The sequence below is a fragment of the Phocoena phocoena genome, chromosome 18 (assembly GCF_963924675.1).
Source record: "Phocoena phocoena chromosome 18, mPhoPho1.1, whole genome shotgun sequence".
Taxonomy (NCBI): Eukaryota; Metazoa; Chordata; class Mammalia; order Artiodactyla; family Phocoenidae; genus Phocoena; species Phocoena phocoena.
The window spans coordinates 15,595,386-15,618,457 of NC_089236.1; the positions used below are offsets into that span (position 1 = coordinate 15,595,386).

The 23,072-nt window shown below is 39.9% G+C and overlaps 1 protein-coding gene across 1 annotated transcript; it reads left to right on the top strand.

Annotated features, from left to right (window-relative positions):
* The first annotated feature begins 6,237 nt into the window (after positions 1 to 6,237).
* CKAP2 (cytoskeleton associated protein 2) lies at positions 6,238 to 19,861 on the top strand. Its single transcript, XM_065896093.1, has 8 exons — positions 6,238 to 6,333; positions 7,234 to 7,318; positions 9,542 to 9,620; positions 9,738 to 10,606; positions 11,102 to 11,306; positions 15,194 to 15,263; positions 18,751 to 19,006; positions 19,496 to 19,861. Exons 1-8 carry the CDS (start codon positions 6,264 to 6,266, stop codon positions 19,749 to 19,751), a joined length of 1,890 nt encoding a protein of 629 aa, XP_065752165.1. The 5' UTR covers positions 6,238 to 6,263; the 3' UTR covers positions 19,752 to 19,861.
* The last annotated feature ends 3,211 nt before the right edge of the window (positions 19,862 to 23,072 follow it).

The window sequence follows — 23,072 nt, forward strand, 5'->3', positions numbered from 1 at the left end:
GTAGAGACATGGATGGATCTACAGACTGTTATACAGAGTGAAGTAAGTCAGAAAGAGAAAAACAAATATCGTATATTAATGCATATATGGAATCTAGAAAAATGGTACAGATGAACCGGTTTGCAAAGAAGAAATAGAGACACAGATGTAGAGAACAAACATATGAACACCAAGGGAAGAACCGGGTGTGGTGTGGTGGTGGTGGGATGAATTGGGAGATTGGGATTGACATATATACACTAATATGTATAAAACAGGTAACTAATAAGAACCTGCTGTATAAAAGATAAATAAAATAAAATAACTTACCAGTTTTTTGGGAGTTTTTTTGCGGTACGCGGGCCTCTCACTGTTGTGGCCTCTCCCGTTGCGGAGCACAGGCTCCGGACACGCAGGCTCAGCGGCCATGGCTCACGGGCCCAGCCGCTCCGCGGCATGTGGGATCTTCCCGGACCAGGGCACGAACCCGTGTCCCCTGCATCGGCAGGCGGACTCTCAACCACTGCGCCACCAGGAAGCCCTCCCTGGGCCCTTTGTATTCAACCTTCCCCCCCGCCCCCACTTTGTGGCCTCTAAGAACCACTGATCTGCTTTCTATCACTATTGTTTTGCCTTTTCTAGAATTTCATGTAAATGAAATCATAAGGTCTGTGGTCCTTTGTATCTGGCTTCTTAAATGTAATGCCATGTTTTTGAGATGCATCCACTGTGAGATAGAAAATATATATTGGTCTCTGCCCCCAGTTCCTGGCACAGAACTCCTGAAACGCTTGTAAATTCCTTAGTGATGATAGTACTAGGAGTATCTCATGCTCTAATGAGGCGACTCTGGGTGGGCTCCTGGAGGGATCCTGGATGGGGGCTGGTCCTGGAGGGCTCCTGGATGGGGGCTGGTCACTGGAACAACCAAGTCATGATTAGAAGCTTGGAATTTTCAGCCCCCATCCCCACCCCTAAGATAGGTTGGGACCTGGTACCCTTTACCAGAGGGCTTGAACTTGCACCTGCACCTGGACAAATGTCTCTTCCAGCAACAGAATACAAAGAAACTAAAATAACGGTATGCCTGCTCCAGTTGGGGCAATTGTGAACAATAAGATACAAAAAGGCCACAAACCAACCACCATTTCCGAGGTGCTGAGAGCAAAAGCAGGGTACTGGGCATGATCCTTGCACACAGCACAACCAAGGGGGTGGGCAGACCACCTAAGCTATGCCTCATGCCCACCACCCTGATCCACCCCTACCCTCACTCCATTTAAGGAACCAGCACGCGCCCCTTTGGGGAGCGAACAAGTGTATCTGTTTCTTGTTTTCTCTCCCTCATGCTGCAGCACAGTCCCAATGAAAGCTCCCCTGAATTTCTCATGTGGCCTCGTTAATTTCTATTGATTAAAGAGTCCAAGGGCCTGGGTCCATAACACCCCCAGTTCTCTAGAGAAGGGAGAGGGGCTAGAAAAAGCGTTAATAATTGCTCATGTCTCCGTGAAGAAGCCTCCACGAAATCCCACTAATAGGAGATTTGGAGAGCTTCCAGGCTGGTGAGCACATCCACATCAGGAGGGTGACGCACCTCAACTCCACGGGGACAGAAGCTCCTGTGCTTGGTTCCCTCGCATACTTCACCCTGTGGATCACTTCTTCACTTCATCTTCATCACCCTATGGCTGTTCATCTGTATCCTTTATCACATCTTGTAAGTTAGCGTTTCTCTAAGTTCTGTGAGCCACCCTAGTAAATTAATTGAACCCAAGGAGGGGGGTCACCGGAACCTCCAATCTCTAGTCGGTTCATCAGAAGTACAGGTGATAGCCTGGGCTTGTGACTGGCATCTGAAGTGTAGGGGGTGGGGGCGGTCTTGTGGGACCGGGCCTTTAACCTGTAGGAGCTGACACTAACTCTGTAGTGTTAAGAATTGAGTTAACTTATAGGACACCCAGCTGGTGTCACAGGGAAGTGCTTATTGGCGGTGGGGGGGAATCTCCAACTATTTGGTGAGCAGAAATGTCAGGAATGAAATGTTTCGTGTAGAAGTAAAGGATACACACTGGAAAGAAACACAGTAGAGAAGGACTGTGTTTTGCCCTGCTTAGGAGGGAAAAAAATTGAGTTTTTCCATTTTATCCACGTTGTTGTGTTTATCAGTATTTCGTTCCTTTTGATTGCCAAGTAGCAGTCGATTATGTGGCTATGTCACAACTGGTTTAACCATCCATCCATTGATGGAGATTTGAGTTATTTTCTGCTTAGGTCTATTATGAACGAAACTGCTATAAACATTCATGTACATTTGTTTTCCTTTCTCTTGGGCAAATACCCAAGGACAGTAATTGCTGGATCATATGGTAAATGCATGTCAAACTTTATGAGAAACTGCCCAACTGCCTTCTTCAGTAGCTCTACCCTTTTTGTATTAGTACCAGCAGTGTGGGAGAGTTCCGGTTCCTCGCCAAACCTTGGTAATTCAACATTTTAGTGGTGGCATAGTGAGTGGTATTTCATTATGAGCAGAGATTGAACCCAGACCACAGCAGTTGAAAGCCTGGAATCCTAACCACGAGGCCACCAGGGAACTCCCTCATTGTGATTTTAATTGCATCCGTTTTTTTGTTTTTTTTTTTAATTTTTTGGCCGTGCAGCCTGGCACGTGGGATCTTAGCACCCCCTGCGTTAGAAGGGTTGAGTCTTAACCCCTGGACCGGCAGGGAAGTCCCTGCATCTTCCTGATGACCAGTGATGTTAGGCATCTTTCCATGTGCTTGTCTTCAGTGCCTATATCTTCTTTGTGAAGTGCAATTTTCTGGCACATTTAAATAATTTTGTCAGAGTTCTTACGTATTCTAGATAAAAGTCCTTTATGCAAATGTTTTGCAAATATTTTCTTTAACTCTGTAGCTTACTTTGTAGTTTTCTAAAGAGTCTTTTGAAGAGCAAAAAGTTCTTTAACGAAATCCAGTGTATTGTTTCTTTTTTAGTTCATGTTTTCTCCTGTTTAAGAAATCACTAAGATTTCCTCCTGTGTTTTCTTCTAGAAGTTTTATAGTTTGGGTTCTTTCGTTTAGGTCTAGTTCTATTTTGAGGTTTACTTTGATTTGTTTTGTGAGGTTTTTTTTGTTCAAGGGGTGAGGTAAGGGTCACGGTTAATATTTTGTATGTGGATATCCAGACATCTCAGCACAATTTGCTGGAAAGATCATTCCTCTCATCCATCAGGTTGTCTTAGAAACTTTGCAGAGAATCAATTGGCCACAGAGGATTGAATATATTTCTGGAATCTCTATTGTATTCCAGTGATTTTTTTTTTTTTGTCTTTCCTTACACCAGCACTACACTGACTTTTTGTTTAAAAATTGTTTGCCTCTCCAGATCTTATGCATTTCCATCTGAATTTTAGAATCCAATTGTCAATTTCTATAGAAATGTCTTCTAGGATTTTGACTGAGAAGGGAATGAACAGATCAACTTGGAGAGAATGTATCTCTTACAATACAGGATCTTCTGATCCATAAGCATATTATATCTCTCCATTTATTTAGGATTTATTTCTTTCCACATTTTGTACTTTTGCACAGAATGTTTTGCCAGAACTTCCTAGCTTCTGAACCCAATAGTTCCTTCCAGTCCCAATCCTACCAAACCTCTTCAGTGGTCAACCCTGGACCATTCCCTCTTTCTTGAGGCTCCCTCCTCCCTGGACTTTGTGTCATCACTCTGTCCTTATCTTCCTTCTATTCCTTGGACGATCCCACCCTTTCCTCTCACAGGCACTCTCCCTGTTTCACATGACCACAGGACGAACAACTGAAGCTGATCGTCAGTACCACAGGTGGCTGCAGTTCCGTGGTCGGCTGTGGTTGGCAGAGACCTGTAATGGAAGGAAGTCTTCTCTTTGGATCTTTTGGAAAACGATCTGCCTTCTCTCCAACAATTGTGGGACAATGATATTTTTAAAGTGTCTTTAAACGATACCCGTCTTGGAATGGGTGAGTCTGGAGATTAGAGCAGAATTACCAAGTTAGAAAACCTCACCATCTCAGCCTACTGAGATCTTCCACAGTTTCATTTTAGTCGCTTTCTTTTTTTTAACCACTCCCACTTTTTTTTTTTTTTTTTTTTTTTTTGAGGTACGCAGGCCTCTCACTGTTGTGGCCTCTCCCGTTGCGGAGCACAGGCTCCGGACGCGCAGGCTCAGCGGCCATGGCTCACGGGCCCAGCCGCTCCGCGGCATGTGGGATCTTCCCAGACTGGGGCACGAACCCACGTCCCCTGCATCGGCAGGCGGACTCTCAACCACTGCGCCACCAGGGAAGCCCCACTCCCACTTTTAAAGATACTGAAATTCACATATCGTAAAATTAAGTGAACAGTTCAGTCAGTGGCATTAATACATTCACGGTGCTGTACAACCATCACCTCCACTTAGTTCCAAAACATTTCCATCATTCCAAAGTAAAGCCCTCTACCTGTTAAGTGGTCTCTCCCCATTCCCCTCTAACCCCAGTCCCTGGCAGCCCACAAACTGTGCTTTGTCTCTATGGATTTATCTATTCTGTAATTTATTTATTTATTTATTTTGGGCTGCATTTGGGTCTTTGTTTCTGCTCACGGGCTTTCTCTGTTGCAGCGAGCAGGAGCTATTCTTCAGTTGCCGAGCGCGGGCTTCTCATTGTGGTGGCTTCTCTTGTTGCAGACCACGGTCTCTAGGTGCATGGACTTCAGTAGCTGTGGCACAAGGGCTCAGTAGTTGTGGCACATGGGCTTAGTTGCTCCGCGGCATGTGGGATCTTCCCGGACCAGGGATTTAACCTGTGTCCCCAGCACTGGCAGGAGGATTCTTAACTACTGCACCACCAGGGAAGTCCCTTGAGTCGCTTTTTACCTGTTCTATTTTGTTAAACTGTTCTCCGTTGCTTAATGGGAATCCCTGGTTACCCAACCTGTCTGATGGAACTTTAGTAAATAATAATATTCACAGTAGTATCTAAACAGCAGTGATGTCTTAGGGATGGTGATGGGTGCTGTTTGGCTGTTGGTCCTCCCAGAGTTAGCCTTAAGTGTAGGCAAAGTAACACTAAAAATGAGACGTTTCATCAAGAAAAGAAAACTACAGAATATCCCAAATTAACTTCCCAAACTAATTCAGCAAGATGCTAGCATAAAATGCTGACGGAAAAAGCAGAGAAAGATGGGAAACACTGACCACAGTTGAGAGCCATCTGTGGAGGCCCTCACACATGGGCAGGGAAGATAGAAGTTGCATCTTGTCATCTGTCTCCATGTTTAAAACCTGGCTGAAACAGTCCAGCTAAACCTAGCTTCAGTGATCAAGCAAGACCGAGAAATGGTATGACCCCTGTGCTTAAAAGCAGAAAGGCACAGCCCAGAACTCTCCCTCTCTCCCCCTGCACCACCCACAAAACCATCTAGCTCTGAGTTATTTCATTCTGTCTTATCCATTGGGTGTCTGTGCGGGTTTTATGAAGGTAATATTTTTAGATGAGGACTGAAAGATTATGGCAGCACACTTAAACGTACAAACACACAAAATGAATACAACAAATGCTGATTTTACCTTCACAGGATTATAAAAGAAAGGTCTATCCCCATTTTAGCCCTTTCTCTTCCTCTCTTTTTCTCCTCTGGTAATTGGGTAGTACAGAGGGAAGTAGACCCTAATTTCAGTTCCTCTTTTCAATCTGGGCAAACGTGGACAAATAACTTCTGAGCCTGTCACCTTATCTGTGAAACAGGAGATGATAACGTCCCACTTCAGAGCTGTGATGCCGCAATGAAGTAATATTTGTGAAAAGGAAATACACATGCTCTAGGTACAGTAGTGGGTGCTTATAATCCTCCTCCTCACTGAACACTCCAAACAGCACTTTTCTCCTCTGCCTTCCTCACTGCACTGTGAGCGTCTAAAGACGAGAGCTATCTGCTACAGGGACTTCGCTCCGACTCCTCCCAAGTTGCCAAGTCCAAGACAAGAGCGCTGTTTATGTTTGAAAACCTAGGGATTCAGTCCCGAGAGGTCCTAACTGAACTAGGCAGTCTCAAGCCCCGCCCCTGCAGACACAGAGCAGGCCCCCCGCCCCTCTTCGCCCATTGGCCCATTCAATTCACGCCGGGCACCAATGGGCGGAGGCGGCGGTCGCGCAGTCTAAGGCCGAGCCCAGGGCGTAGTGGGGCAGTGTGCGGCCGCTCCGGCTTGACGGAGACTGTGGCGGTCGAGCTCGAGACGCGTACCCCTGCCCGGAGCTGCGATGAGCACCCCAGCCGTGCCCCAGGACCTGCAGCTGCCCCCGAGTCAGAGGGCCCAGTCCGCGTTCAGAGGTGAGGGCCGCGGTGCCGGGAGCGGCCGGGGCGGCCGCGGGGGGATGGCTCGGGCAGGGCCATCAGGGCCTTGGGTTCGCAGACCAGTTTCCGCCCAGTTCAGTTGTGCGAGAAGTCTGGACAGGGTTTGTGAAATGGACAATCGGAGTGGTACCTGCTCCGTGGTGTTAGTGTGCGGGTTGAACGCGTCGCGTGCGGTCGCGACCCACTGGCGGCGGCGACGGGCTTCGGTGAGAGGATCCGTTTAGCCGGGGGGTGGGGTGGGGTGGGGTCGGGGGAGTGTGCGGGGCTCCGGCAGGGACCCGCGTTGGGAATCCTGGCCCGCGGAGGCGAGGCCGCGTCAGTGCTGGGAGCTGACTGCGCCTGCGCAGAGCGCTCCCGCCTCCTGAGTCGGGAGTTAATTTCTGGAGGGACGGGAGTGTTCAACTGATGCTTCAGATTTAACACATGTCGCCTTCGACTTTATAGAACTCTAGGGTTAGCTGCGTCTTCAGAAATAATAGATATTTCTTGTCCTACACGTGGGAAAACAGGAAAGAAATTCTCACCCAATTCTGGTAAATTAGAACTTGGAGTCTGGTGTCTCATCTCTACCATTTAGCTTCTTAAAACTTGGCTTTCAGGAGCTGTATGTTGAAAATGATGTTCTCTAGACTTTTCACTTTCAGACAGTAGAGAATGTGATTCTTGTACAGAGTGGTTATGGGGACCAGTTATAGTAACAGTCATTTCAAAATGTGATTATTTCTCAAAGGCAGTACTGAACTGGGAAATTTTCTGTTATACATAAGATGTAATCTCAAGTAGAACATTTTTCGAAGTTAAATCTTCATTTAGTCAGTATTTTATTTCATGTTGTTATTGCAGCTGATGTTGACCTGTAGATCTTTTGTTATTTAGAGCAAAGAAGACAAAAACTCAAGGAGCATCTGTTAAAAAGAAAAACTTTTTTTGCATACAAACAGGAAAATCAGATATTATCCAGGTGAGGTCAAATTTTTTTCACTTCACATCTGTCAAATTATATCAGAGCTATCCAGTAGAGATGTAATGTGAGCCACACATGTAATTTAAAATTTTCTAATAGCCCCATTTTTAAAGTTTTGTTTTTAAAAGATGAAATGAATTTTAATACATTTTATTTAATCCAGTATTTTAATTTGTATTTCTTTATATTAGGTACTCTACTTATTGATATATTTTGTGTTGATGAATGCTTCATACCCTTCTCCAGGGTGGAAAATACTCAGATTCTGCTATGTTTAGGAGATAGAGCTGGCAGGGCTTGGTGATGGATTAGATATGGGATGTAAAAGAAAAAATAGAGTTGAAGATGATCCTTAATGTTCCAGGGTAAAGGAGGCTAAAGAGATATGACAACTAAATTCAATACCTGACCCTTATACTGTATTTAATAGTGGAAGGGGAAATGCTATAAAGGACATTATCAGGTCAGTTTTCAACTATGAACAATAGATTAAAATGGTTAAGGTAAATTTAACCATGGTTAAATTCTCTTACATGGTTATGTAAGAGAAAATTCCTATTTTTAGGAAATAAACATTTAAGTGAGGGTAAAGAGGCATCATGTATGTAACTTAACTTAGCTTGAAAGGTTCAGATAAAAAGTTGTGTAGGGCTTCCCTGGTGGCGCAGTGGTTGGGAGTCTGCCTGCCGATGCAGGGGACGCGGGTTCGTGCCCCGGTCTGGGAAGATCCCACGTGCCGCGGAGCGGCTGGGCCTGTGAGCCATGGCCGCTGAGCCTGTGCGTCTGGAGCCTGTGCTCCGCAGTGGGAGAGGCCACAGCAGTGAGAGGCCCGCGTACCGCAAAAAAAAAAAAAAAAAAAAAAAAGTTGTGTATACTCCACACATAGACATGTTCAGAAAGAGTGCAAATGATAATGCATATGGGATAAAATGTTAACAATAGGCAAATCTGGATAAAGAGTTTGAATTATTTATAATTTTGCAACTTTATATAAGTTTGGCATTGTTTCCAAATAAAAATTATTTTTTAATTTTTTTATTCTACATTAATTAGTTGCTTTTCTTTAGAATAAACATTTTCTTTCACAAATCCCAATTTTTTGTTTAAGACAAAAGATGATCCTAGACTTTTGATTTGAATAACTGAGTGGATAGCGATACCATATATTGAGATGGGAAGCCTGAGGGAGGAGTGGGAGAATGGGGAGTTCTGTTCTGACTATGTTAAGTCTGAGGCAGCAATAAGACATCTAAGTGGAGATGCCAAATAGCGATGTGTCTGAAGTTCAGGGGTGAGAATGGGACTACAGATATAAACTTGGGAGTTGTCAGTGTGTAGATGGTATTTCTTTAAAACCTTGGGGTGGAATGAGATTACTAGAGAGAAAGCAAAGAGAACATTAATTCACATAAGACAGTGACTCTCAACTACTTATTTAAATAAGGAATCCAACTGGGTCGTGGGGTTTAGAGTGCTCTTATACACAATGGGGAGAAAAGAACATTCTAAACTCAACTATACAGAAATCAAATTTTGCTGACTCTAAAATGTACATTTTTACGTCTCTGAACTTGAAATCTGCCCTAGAATCCAAGGCATATCCAACTGACCCTTTTTTTTCCCTTCGTTCATGGAATACAAAATCACTTGCTAAGAGATTCTCACAGCCTGTACTAACCTATACTGTAGCCTGTACTAGCCTATATCTGTAAAAAGAGAGTTTAAGTTTAATTCTTGAAGAAGCTTTTGCTTTGTATATATATATTCTAAATGCAATGCTATTTAGAAACTAAAATCCACATGATTAATAAATTAAGTTGTGAGTGTGTGTGGAAATTTTTGAATTTCTTTTGGGAGAACTATTTATAAAAATTTTTTTTCAATGTAAGTCTGGTACTAAGTACTTAAAACTAACCAAAGAAAATGTTGCTTAATAAAGATTTTTGAAGACTTGTTTGAATGACTAGAGAATGGTTTAGAATGAGATTGGGGGGGAGGGTATTAAGGCTTGTAAGAAAATACCTTTAAATTCCTCAGCCGTCTTGTTTACACTATTAAATCACCCTATAATAAAGAAGAGTTTTGCTTAGGACAAATAAATCTCAGCTCAGTTCTTGCCTCAGTTTAAAACAGCAAAGTCAGATAATTGTTATATCCTCCCATACCTCCCCCAGAAAAGGAAACTTCCTTGGTATGGACTTTTTTTTTTTTTTTTTTAAGTGGTAGAGACCAGAGAGTGAGGATATCTGAAGGCCAGATCCAAGAAGAGACAAAAGTTCTGGAACTTAAGGCAAAAATGGTAAGATACAGAATAGCCCTCCTAAATGTTCCCTTTCCCCTCATTCCTAAAGAAGGTTTTTTCCTAAACTCTTTCTGAAAGATTTGTCTTTAACTAATTTGTCTTTAACTCTTTTAGACTGATAAAGAGAATGTCGGTAGACCTACTGGGATCAAGAGTAATATAACCATGGAAAAAAACTGTATTCCTTTAAAACCTTGTAATGAATTAACCAATTCAACTACAGCAGTTGATACACCTGATTTTGAGGATAATAATCAAACTCTGCCATTGTTACCAATTAAAGATGACCCCCAAAGTCAACATATGACGTTAAGCCAAGCATTTCACCTTAAAAACAACAGTAAAAAGAAACAAATGACTACAGAAAAACCAAAGCAAGATGCTAACATGCCCAAGAAACCTGTGCTTGGATCTTATCGTGGCCAAATTGTTCAGTCTAAGATTAATTCCTTTAGAAAACCTCTACAAGTCAAAGATGAGAGTTTGGCAACAACGAAGAAACTTTCATCTACTGTCTCGAAAGCCACAAAGTCTCAGCCTGTACACGTCAGCAGTGTAACAGTGAAAAGTGACAGAGCCTCACATATGACGACTGCCACTAAATTTGTGAGCACTACATCTCAGAGCAGTCAATTTGTGCGACCTTCTATTAAAAGTCACCACAGTAATAACCAGAACACCATGAAACAAGGCATCAGTAGGACGTCTGCCAGTGTTACAGTTCGGAAAGGGCCTCGAGAGAAAGAATTATTACAGTTAAATACGGTTTCGTCTGTTATCAAAACCAGTTCTTCTCAGGACATAAAAAGAAATAAGACACTATCAAGAAGCATGACATCTGAAATGGTAGCCAGGCCTGCTTCGTCTTCTAATACTAAACTGATAGAAAAGTCAAAAAGCATTGAGCAGCGCAGACATACCATGGTGAAAGCAGCTATTGATAGTAGATGGACTCAGCCCAGAGAAACTGCAGAGGAGAGAAAGTAAGTAGATGTAATTTTGTTAGCTTAATTTTTAGTAGGGTACCATTTGTGAATCTGGCTTATCATTTCCTTGAATGTATTAGAGCTTTTTGTACGTGGATTCTCTTCAGTCATAGATCAATTTAAGCAAATTTATATCGTGGAACAGTAAGTTATTGTGCTTGAGTTATTGTTAGTTATTGTGCTTGAGTTATTGCTAAGTTATTGTGCTTGAGTGTGTTTAATTAGGTTGTTTTATGTAATCTAAGTTAAAATAATAAAACTGAGAAATATTTTATAACCTCTCCATTTAAAAATGCATTCCTGGGGTCTTTGTGAGCATATCATTAACATTGATAGTTTCTGTATTTCTTTTTCTTCAAGCTGGTGAACTATGTATATGCCACCAGTGTAGAATTACTCAAAGACCTGAAATATTTTTTTAACTTTCACTGTATTTGACAGAATTCTGTTATCAGTATCACAGTAATGTTTATATGCTGCTTCTAACTGTAGGGCTCGTCTGAGTGAGTGGAAAGCTGGCAAAGGAAGAGTAATGAAAAGGCCTCCGAGCTCAGTGGTTACCCAGCCTGAGCCCGAAGCACAAAATGAAAAACCAGTTGGATCCTTCTGGACTACCATGGCAGAAGAAGATGAACAACGATTGTTTACTGAAAAAGTAAACAAGACATTTTCTGAATGCCTAAACCTGATTAATGAGGTAGAGTCTTTTTCTTTATTTGTGTAGTAGTTTATAGTTTGCAAACTAACCTTCATCAACATTATCTCATTAAATTATACTGTCACTCTTTTTTGACCAATTTATGTGTCAGCAGTGTTATGGAGACTTACTGTTAATTGTGAGATTGTTTCTCTTTAGCCTTAAATGGACTACATTCTCACTGAGTTCATATAAATATATCAAATGGATACTTAGATTTTTTTCAGTTGAGTTGTAAATATTGTATTCCTCTAAGATGTTACCACAGAGTGGGCTGGGGGTGGATATTCACTCTGATACTTTTGTTTTTACATTCATTCAATATATTTACAATTTTTTTTCAACTTATTCCCATACTTTATCAAAGACTAGCAACACAAATTATTATCACAGATTAAATTTAACTAAAATAGTTGCAAACAAAATCCCATTAATCTAAACCAATATCATCATGGCCTTGAACTGTAGAATTTTACGATTTGGACCAGAATTCCTATGTGTATGGTAATCAACTTCAGAGTGTTTTTTTTTTTTTTATTTCCTGACTTCTAATTTAAAAAAAAATATATACGTGTAGGGCTTCCCTGGTGGCGCAGTGGTTGAGAGTCCGCCTGCCGATGCAGGGGACACGGATTGGTGCCCTGGTCCGGGAAGATCCCACATGCCACGAAGCGGCTGGGCCCGTGAGCCATGGCCGCTGAGCCTGTGCGTCCGGAGCCTGTGCTCCGCAACGGGAGAGGCCACAACAGTGAGAGGCCCGCGTACCGCAAAAAAAAAAAAAAAAAAAAAAAAAAAAAAAAATATATATATATATATATATATATATATATATATACATGTATATTTTAATATGTATAAGAATCATCTTAATATATTGTTTAACTGTCACTTATAGTTGTGAATTTCTTTTTAAACAGCTTTATTGGAGTATAATTGCTTCACAATGTTGTGTTAGTTTCTGCCGTACAACAAAGTGAATCAGCTATATGCACACACATATCCCCATATCCCCTCCTTCTTGAGCCTCCCTCCCACCCTCTCCATCCCACCCCTCTAGGTGGTCACAAAGCATCGAGCTGATCTCCCCGTCACTCACTAGTATCTAAGATCCATAGCAAGACTGAACACATAGAGAGTGATTTCAAACCTTTCTCTAGTCTTCATGAGCATCTTCCAACTTTTTGTGGTTCTGACAACCAGTGGAAATTATAGTCAGGGAAACTGATTCTCTTCTTATTTCTGCTCTGCTGGGGTTTTTTATTGATACTATGGAATTTTTCTGCCCTACTTAACTATATATAGCTCTTAATTACATAAACCATTACAGATTCATTTTAATCTTACTATCAAAACTTTTTGACAAAGATAATTGAAGAAGAAACTTGCAAGCTATTCTCATAAGCATTGGGTAGATGCAAAAATTCTAAATAAAGTATTAACAAATAGAATCTCATAATATAGAGAGGATAAACATCAAGATCAAGTAGAGTTTTAGTCATTTTTTTACTAATATTTTTCTCAACTAGTATTTCTTTTTTCTTCTCTCTCTGCCTTTTGACTGATATGCTTCTTGCTAGCCATTCAGAACAAGTCTGGAGTAAGGAGTATAATGGTGAATATTTTATGAATAATTTTCTACCAACCTTTTCTCTCTTTATCACTGACCTTGATTACAGTAAGTTTACTTAATTGTTCATAGTTTGTAGGCTAAATGACAAAACTCACTTTATTTCTTGCTATTTTAGGGATGTCCAAAAGAAGAAGTATTGGTTACACTAAATGACCTGATTAAAAATATTCCAGATGCCAAAAAACTTGTTAAATATTGGATATGCCTTGCACGTGTTGAACCACTTACAAGTCCTATTGAAAATATTATTGCAATCTATGAGAAGGCCATTCTGGCAGGAGCTCAGGTGAGATTAAAACTTACTGGTCTTTATTATTACAGTGTAAATAATTCAGAATTATTTTGGAACACATCACCGCATAACTTGATAAAATTGTGGTTATATATGTGGCAGTGATGAATGTTTAAAGGCCACAAGGATTGCATATTATAAAGGCTGTTTCTCAACCTTCTAAAACTTGCTCATGTACTAGGGATAATCAGACCTTAGAAAATGGATATAAGCTGAAATGTGTATTTCATGAAACGTGCTGTGAGAAATATTTTAGCACAGCAGGTCGTTTTGCACATTCTCTAGTTGAGAAATCTACTGGGAAACTGAATTTTCAATATTAAAATGTATTTATTGACTAGAAAGCAAATGGAATTAAATTAACTTTTAAAATGTTAGTAAGTTCTGATGGCTTTGTGAGAGAATTCTTTCACTTTAGGAGTATATCTTTACGGACTCACATTTATATGTCATATGTTTGGTCCAGAAAATGGCAATAAACTAATATCTCTGACATTATTAGCACCATAGTGGTTTGATATTATACCTGTCACCTCTTCCTTGTGTGCTGCTACCAGAAAAACCCTGGGTATAGAAAAAAATGGTATCTTGAGGTTTTTTTGATTTGATTGGTTTTGTTGTCTTTATGGTCAGATATTCCTAAAATGTATTTCCTTCTGACCAAGTTTCTCAGAAACGCATTCTTGGAAATTGTTTACGAAGAGAGTTTTTTTAAAAACTTTTTTAGCCTTTTCTTAAGAAAGGTCTATATCCTTTAGTATCAGCAAAACCAGCAAATGCTATTTGATCTTTCACCTGAATCAAAAATCAAATATTCAGCAGATATTCTCTCTATGGCTATTATGTGTAAAACACTTTGCTGAAGGGTAATTGTATTTCACCGAATCTCACCTGGAAGAGAATGTTAGGTCCCTACTACATTGAACCAGAAGGGAAGTTACTTACAGCAGCTTGTGACAGTATAGCTAGGATGCAAAACTAGAGCCAGGTGTTCACAGAGAAAGCAGTAGTTAAAGAGAAAGATATGAGACCAGAGCAGAAATTGGAAAACAGGGATCAAAATTAGCCAAGAAAATCAAAAGCCAGATGGGTGAGTAGTTCAGGACTAAGTTCTAGAATTAAGAATATGAGCCTGAGCTTCTCTTTTGTATAATATTTTGAATATACTGCATTAGCAGGCATCGTGGTTCAAAGGAACATAGTAAGTACTTATAATATGTGACATATAATGGATGCTTTACTAAACTGTTGAATTTTTTTTTTTTTTTTTTTGCGGTACGCGGGCCTCTCACTATTGTGGCCTCTCCCGTTGCGGAGCATAGGCTCCGGATGCGCAGGCTCAGTGGCCATGGCTCACGGGCCCAGCCGCTCCGCGGCACGTGGGATCTTCTGGGGCACGAACCCGTGTCCCCTGCATCAGCAGGCGGACTCTCAACCACTGTGCCACCAGGGAAGCCCCAAACTGTTGAATTTTTGAATAAATGAAATGTTAGGCTGATCAACCTTGAACTCTTCAGAAATGCATTTAATAGCATATGAAACAAAAATATAACCATGGACTTGGATGTAGGGGAAAAGGAATAAACTAATATAAATTTAGAGAAACTTAATATAATCAGCTCTTTGATAGATATTAATAGTCTTAATTTGCTATTTGTTCATTCATTTTGTCCCTATCAGGTAAGCAGTAATATTTACCATAGGCTGAAGAAAAATTATGGGGAAATTTTTTAAACTGATGAAATTCTGTCCCTTAAGTTCATTTTTATTGGAAAAGACAGTCATTTTTTTCAATTGGAGTGGCAAAATAGGTGTTCTGAGAAAAATGGTCCAAGAATCATTGCTTTGTTATAAAATATGAAATTTAATCACTGGTTTTAATATTTTCAACTTGGACAACCTTAGTTAATGTCTGAGAATATAAAACTTATATGGGTCTGCTTTCTTCATTAAAAAAAAATTAAGCCTATTGAAGAGATGCGACATGCAATTGTTGACATTCTTACAACGAAGAGTCAAGAAAAAGTTAAATTTGGTAAGTTAGTTTCTTTTGTTTTCTTCAAGTGAATTGTGATTTAATTAAATTTCTTTGCTGAATTATTTTTCTTTTATCTTTTTAAACTTTTTAAATATTTAAGTTGTTTCTTTCCTCATACTTCAGTTGACATACCTCTGAAATTCATTGGCTTTACGTAGTATAAATAATTTTTAATTAGGAGGTCTGGTTTGAAACCCAAATTTGTTATCATGTGTCTGTGAAAGTTACCTTACCTTTCTAGGACTTAATTTCCTATCTTAAAAATGAGGCAGTTTGACTAGATGATCTATAAGACGTTTTGGTTCAACAGAGAATATTTCTGTTTATGTTTGCTGTTATTATGCCCCAGTGGAACATACAGATGTATATGCTCTGATCTTACTGGCTATATTTAATAAAGGAGCTTAAGAGGGAATGGTCAGGGAGACAGGAGGAAAAACCAGGAAAGACTAGTATACCACAAACCAAAGGAGCAGAAAGGTTTAAGAATAACCCAACCCATTGAAATGGGTGAAGGGCGTCAAAAGATACAAATTACCAGTTATAAAATAAATAAGTCCTGGGCATACAAAGTACAGCATGGTGACTGTAGATAATAACACTGTATTGCATATTTGAAAGTTGCTGAGAGAGTAGATCTTAAAAGTCCTCATCACAAGAAAAAAAATGTGTAACTATGTATGGGGAGAGATTTTTTTTCATTTCACAATATGTTCTGGTCATCATTTCACGATACATACAAATATCAAATCATGTTGTACACTTGAAACTAATATAATGTTGTATGTCATTTATACCTCAATTAAAAAAATTTTTTTAAAGTATAACCTAATCCTGTGTCTTTGTGCTAAAGACAGCAAAGTAGAAATAAGAATTTTATAGAACCTTCTTCCTCATAATTCTTGCTGGCTCTAAAGATATTTAGAAAAAGAAAACCAGTATTTAAACCTGGTTCAGTTATTCTGCCTTTTTTTTCCTTAATAGAATCATACTACTTAGTGGAATCTTTCCAGCTGGTAGAATATTTATCTTTAGATGGAAAAAGAAATGCTATCCATAAACTCTTGACTTTCAAAATATATAATTATAAATTCTAGGTATAAAATCCATTTTACAAATTAAAATTATTTGTAAACAGCAAGAAAACATCTTTGAGAAGTATAAGACAAATAATAAGAGAGAGAAGCACCACTTATCTCTCAGATTCCTTAATCCCAGAAATCCAAACTTGACTACATCACTTTTCCCTAAACCTTTTCCTTAGTTTGGTTCCCTATCTCAGTGACTGACACTGTCAAGTTCTCCAAGCCAGAAATCTTGGGGTTATATTTCACTCTTTCTCTCTTTTCCCACTTTCCCACCCCTGTTTCCTAGCCAATCAAATTCAGTTTAACTTCCTAGGCATCTCTTAAAATCCGTCCACTTCTCTCTATCCTTACTATCCTTACTCTCATTACACTGACAGCCCTTACGTGGACTACTACAATGGTTTCCTTACTTAGTTTCCTGCTTCTCTACTCTGGCTCCAATCTGTTCTCAAGACTGCAACCAAAATGCCCCGTCACGTATCTGCTTAGATTCCTGATCTCAGCCTCTCTTGTCACTCCCTCTCCTACACATCCCTGATTTCTTTCTTTACTTTTTATTTCCTAGAAGGGGCTGTACTATCTCTCTTGCCTCTGGGTCTCTCCAAGCCAGTCTTCTACTTTTAACCTAATTCTTATTTATCCTTTAGACCACAGTTCACCTGTCACTTCCTTGAGGTAGCCTTCCCTGATGTCCACCTTTCCTCTCAACCCAACTAGATGAAATGCCCTGTTTTGTGCTCGCTGGTTTTCTTCTCTGTGCAGTATTTTATGCACTTGATTGCTTGTTTGTTTGTCTTGTCTTTCAAACTCTAAACTCTGTTGTCAAGGACTGGGTCTGATCTTCCTCACCACTGTAGCCCCAGTACTACTGCAAAAATATTTGTTGAATTAATGAATCGATATTCCCTCTCTCCTCACTTCAACTTATCCTCACGAAACCACATTCACTTTATCATGTAACTAAAATCATCACTTAGTAAAAATCTGTATCAATTTTTAAAAAAGGAAAAAAACCTAATAATTTCCTAATAATCAAATCTAAAGGTCTTTTCAGCTCAGTGGATTTACCAGGATGTCTCACAAGTATTTCACATCTAACATGTTTTATTTGGAACGCCTTGTCTTCCCTTGCTGCTTCCTCATACCACCATCTCTTCCTCCCAAAAAAGAAAAAAAAAAAGAAAAAATCCTCCTTTGTCATTAAAGACTCTGAAGCAAGAAATTTTAGAAGGAATGCACACATCCACACTCATTCAGACCTTCATATGCGTTAATTTGTTAAGTCCTGACTCAGGAATAACACTAAACTTGGGCCCTTCCTTCCCACAGTCCACCTCTACCACCTTGCTCAGGCTGTGGTAACAGCTTTGTCTTCTTACCATCACAGATCATTACTTTTTTTTTTTTTTTGGTTGCTGCACAGCATGTGGGATCTTAGTTCCCCGACTAGGGATCAAACCCATGCACCTGCAGTGGAAGCACGGAGTCTTAACTGCTGGACCACCAGGGAAGTCCCACAAACCATTCCCTGCCATTCTAAACCGTTCTGTATAGTGACCAAATCAAATCTAATTGTATCTGTCTCTCCAGTGAATTTTTTTTTTTTTTTTTTTGGTACGCGGGCCTGCCACTGTTGTGGCCTCTCCCGTTGAGGAGCACAGGCTCTGGACGCGCAGGCTCAGCGGCCATGGCTTAGGGGCCCAGCCACTCCGCGGCTTGTGGGATCTTCCCAGACCGGGGCACGAACCCGTGTCCCCTGCATCGGCAGGCGGACTCTCAACCACTGCGCCACCACGGAAGCCCTCCAGTGAATTTTTTTAACTAAAACTTCTACCTGTCTGAACTCATCACCTCCTTCCCACATTTGCACCTTGCTCCTTACCCTATGTTCTAAGCACACTGGCCCTTTAATATTGTCTTAATGGATCATTTTCTTTTAACCTTCGTATCGAAATTGTCTTCCTTTGTCTTGTACTCATTTTTCAAGACCCTGCCTAAATGTCATTTGTGAAGCCTTCCCTTGCCATCTCCCTGTCCCTCAAGCAAACTCAGTTATTTCTTTTTATGGGTTCCCATAACCTTTTGTTTTTACCTCAATTAAAGCATTTTCCTCATTTTATAATTATTTTAAAGCATGTCTGTTCCACAGAATGGGAACTTTTTAAAGGATGGGGATGATTTCCTTCTTATATTTGTATCTATAATCCCTGACACATAGGAGATAGTAAATATTTGTTAAATAATTGTTAGCAGTATTTGCTTAGAAAAACTAATGGTTAGGAGATGGCTGTTTGGTTCTTTTATTTTGAAAATCTGGCCAACTGTAAATAACTTTGTCTTCTGATTTTGTTCTTTAAATTTGACCAGAAGCTTAATCTATAAATCTGTTTCTATAGGAGAAAATATTGAGGAGGCTTGTGCGACCAAGGAACAAATCCAAGAAGCCACCATTGACGATATAAGTGTTAATCTGGGGTCAGAAAAACCGGAAATAGAAAATAAGCATCCTAGAAATGTGGTATTTCAAGGTTGTGAAAAAGAGCAAGATGACAAAACAAAAGACCCAACCAGTGATGTTAAAACCCCCAATACAGAAACTAGGGCGGGTTGCTTAATTAAATATAATGTGTCTACTACTCCATACTTGCAAAGGTAAACTTTTAAAATGTAATGTGCTCTGATTTGTTTGTATGCTTAGGATCATGCATGTGGTATTTTAAAATGTTTAAGATAGCTTCTGATTAGAACTATTTGTTAATAGAAAGGTTTGAAACAAACAAAATGTGATTGGAACATTTCACCTTTTAAATACTGTATTTGCTTTGCTTTTCCCTAAATATTGCCATTTTGAAAAAGAAAAACTTTTACATCATTTTTACTTTTATCTCTGTATTATTAATAACAGTGGGTTTTGGAATTGAGCGATTAGCCAATTCTATAGATATTCAAGTATCTACTGTGTACAAGTTGTAACAACAGAGAAATGAATAAGTTCCTTACTTATTGCAGGACCTCTTTCTGTAGGACAAGCAGTGACATGGTTGTAACATACAAGTTATAGTATGATAAATAGCATAAAAGTGTGAAGTGAAAATGTTAACGTGTTTTTTAACTCTGGGAATAATTTTGTGTTTCTTTCAGTGTGAAAAAGAAGATGCAGTTTGACGAAGCAAATTCTGCATTTAAAGAGCTAAAGTTTCTCACACCAGTTAGACGATCTCGACGTCTTCAAGAGAAGACTTCAAAATTGCCAGATATGTTAAAAGACCATTTTCCCTGTGTGTCTTCACTGGAGCAGTTAACAGAGTTGGGAAGTGAAACTGACGCTTTTGTGTGCCGCCCCAATGCAGCCCTGTGCCGCTTGTACTCGGAGACTGACACGACAGAAGAGAAGTGAAGCTCTGATAGGAGGTTGTATTATTCCGAGGGTGTTTGGTGGGTTGGTTTGTTGTGGCTTTTCATGTCCCTTAGGTCAAGAGTCGCCAAGTACCTAAGTATTCACGGCAGTCAGCACTCCTACTAATGTCCACTCTATAGCAGGTGTTGCCTTCTGTGCGTCGGAAAGCTAATCCTGCCTTGTCGATCTCAATAGACTGACTTTTCCTCTAAGACAGGTAAATTTTGTGAAGACAAGATTTAGCTTGCTTTCTCACCCAATTCTAGTAGCCCAGACTGCTGTGGTCTCCTATGTCCCTGGGACTCTGCCCCTGGTTCTTCACTGTCACTCTCCAGCAATGCCAGTGAGTCTGCATCTGTGGTCTCTTGGCCTCTTTTTCTTGTAGCCGAGGACCCCGAGAGGGATAGTTAACTAAATACTCCATTTCTAAGAGAAGATACTTTGTTGGAAGAAAGAAAATGTGCCAAACCTAGTGGGCATTCAGAACTTTAAATCTGAGTTCCTTTCCTTAATTCCTTTTCTAACTTGACTATCCAAAATGTTAAAAATTTTAACTTCTATCACTTCTTTTGATATAGTTTATAGACTAATAGAAGGCAGTTAGAGAAGGAATATATAATATTTCATAAATGTCATCCTAGTTTAGGTAGTATTTCTAAAATAACTAATACTTAAAATTGATTTCTTCCTTGTAATATAAAAACATCATGTCTCCTAAAACATTATAGTCATACACAATAAGTAAGTCTGCTCCCCACACATAAATACCACCAGTAAAATTGTTTTGTAAGTCTCTGAACTAATACTTAAATGGCATACATCCTTCACCAACTCTACAGTTTCAAGTAAGGATTTAGTCATTGTAAAAGGTTAGATAGTTTTAAAACTGTGTAATATGAATGTGGTTGAAAATCACATACTTATTCTTATTTATGTTCATTAATTCCATTTGTATAATAGTGCCAGTCTTTGTTATATTTATTGTCTTATGTTCTAGAGAGTAGGATTTTTATTCCTTTTAAGCTGTGTACCTAATATGTATACAATAAATGAAAACAGCTATATAATGATATTGCAATGACATTTCTTTCAACAAATATAAAATGCAATTTAACCACGGTGAATAAATTTGAACCTTGCCTTTGAAATATATTATAGTGGGATTGGACTTTAGGTTTTTCAACACTTAAAATAAGTATGTGCTAATGGTGTATTTCCTTTTGAAAAATTATCAATCTACTTATCTAAAAATTAAAAAACTAATTCTTTAGTTTTTTTTTCATCCTTTGTATGAACGGCGCAAAATATGCCATTTTGAAATAAACCAAGCTGGCATATACTCTCAGCTTTGTAATATCCATACCATATGTTTCATTAGGCCATATAACATAGCTTGAAATATCTCAGTGGAAGAGAGCTTGAGATAAACTGTTCTGTTTGGACAGGTTTCATACAGTGGGGTTTTTTTTTCCTCTTCAACGGAGGGAAAATCTTATCTAAATCATCATAGTTCTAACACTTATAGACTAGTTGTAACTCCTTTCCAGATGCTTGAGAACAGTTAGCACATGTCTGACCTAGGTTTGTTCCAAGCTAAATATCTCCCAAGAATGTGATGGATGGTGCATGAGCCTTGAAGTCCAACAGACCTACATTCAAAAGTTCTGCTCCTACCTTCTCTTAAAAGTTACATGGGGCTTCCCTGGTGGCGCAGTGGTTGAGAGTCCGCCTGCCGATGCAGGGGACACGGGTTCGTGCCCCGGTCCGGGAAGATCCCACATGCCGCGGAGCGGCTGGGCCCGTGAGCCATGGCCGCTGGGCCTGCGCGTCCGGAGCCTGTGCTCCGCAAGGAGAGAGGCCACAGCAGTGAGAGGCCCGCGTACCGCAAAAAAAAAAAAAAAAAAAAAAAAAAAAGTTACATGACTGTGGAGAAGCTACTTAGCTGAATCTCCTGTTTCTGAAGGGTGAAGTGGAGATAATCCGTTTTGGTCATTTTGTATCATTTTTATCTGCCTGTCCCCCCTGTTGAATGGCCAGAATGGGCACCTGACTGAAGCTGGACTGGCAGAATCCTTTCCACAGGTGTTTGGAATCAGGACTGAGAGTCAGTCTTTCCTATGTAGTTGGACCTGGAAAATGTAAATAGGCACTGGGTGACCGTTCGAAGGTTGGGGAGCAAAGGTCACCAGAGAGAACAGTGAAGTAACTACTCAGAGAAAAGCAAGGGCTCCTGCCTGGGGTTTTCTCTTTTCTTTTCTTTTTTTTTAATTTTAAAATGTTGGTTTTATTTTAAGACTCTCTTAACTGCTCCAGCAACCCCAGGCAGCCTCTACATCCCTCACACAGGACTCGTCCCAGCCGCCCCCCCTAAACTATCCGAAGTTGTGGCCTCAGTGAGTTTTGAATTCGGCAGGAACTGAAATTATTTAGGGTCCCACAGGCAGGCAGCATCTTCACCAGAATGTGGTTTTCCGGTCCCCACCAGTATGTGCATTTTAGCCAAGCAGTGAAACAGGTCAAGCTGGAGCTTTTGGCCCCCAGACAAGGTGGGGCAGCCAAGGCGGGAGCAGCCGGGCAGGGAGAGTCTCCAGAGCAGCGCAAGGCACTCCAGGCCAGGCTCTTCCAGGTTCTGACTCCACCCAGGACTTGAATTTTAAATATTGTTTAAATATACGTTTTCTCCTTTTTTAAAAAACAGTGTTACTGAGCTAATTCACATACCGTAAAATCCACCCTTTTAACGTGTACAATTCAGTGGGTTTTAGTATATTCAGAGTTGTTTAACCATCACCACAATCTAACTTTAGAGTCTTTTCATCACCCCATGTACTTTTGCAACACAGATTAAGATAAACAATAACAAACAAGGTGGTTTGGGGATAAAATTGTTTTTGAATACAACCACCCTTGATAACACAAATGAGAAAACTGACTGTTGGGCCCCAAAGAAAACAGAAGTGACTCTTGGAGATGCTTCCGCCCCTTCTTCTCTGTGCTCCTTTCTATTTTCTTGCAGATATCTTATACACAGATATAAATACATATCAACACGTGTATGTGTGGATTTTGTTTTTGCTTTGTTGGATATAAATACCATACTTTATGTATGGTTCTGCAAGTCATTTTTAAGTCATAGGAACTCTTCATTGACATGGATCAATACCTTAATTAAGACTACATGGGAGGTTAGTAAATAGTAAAATTTACATTTCAAAATAGAGAAAAGAAGCTGTGAGTCAGTTACCTATCCATTTTGAGAGCAAGAAATTTCAATCTCTATACCACTTGCAAAAATTAATTCCGATAGAATAAATGGTTAAA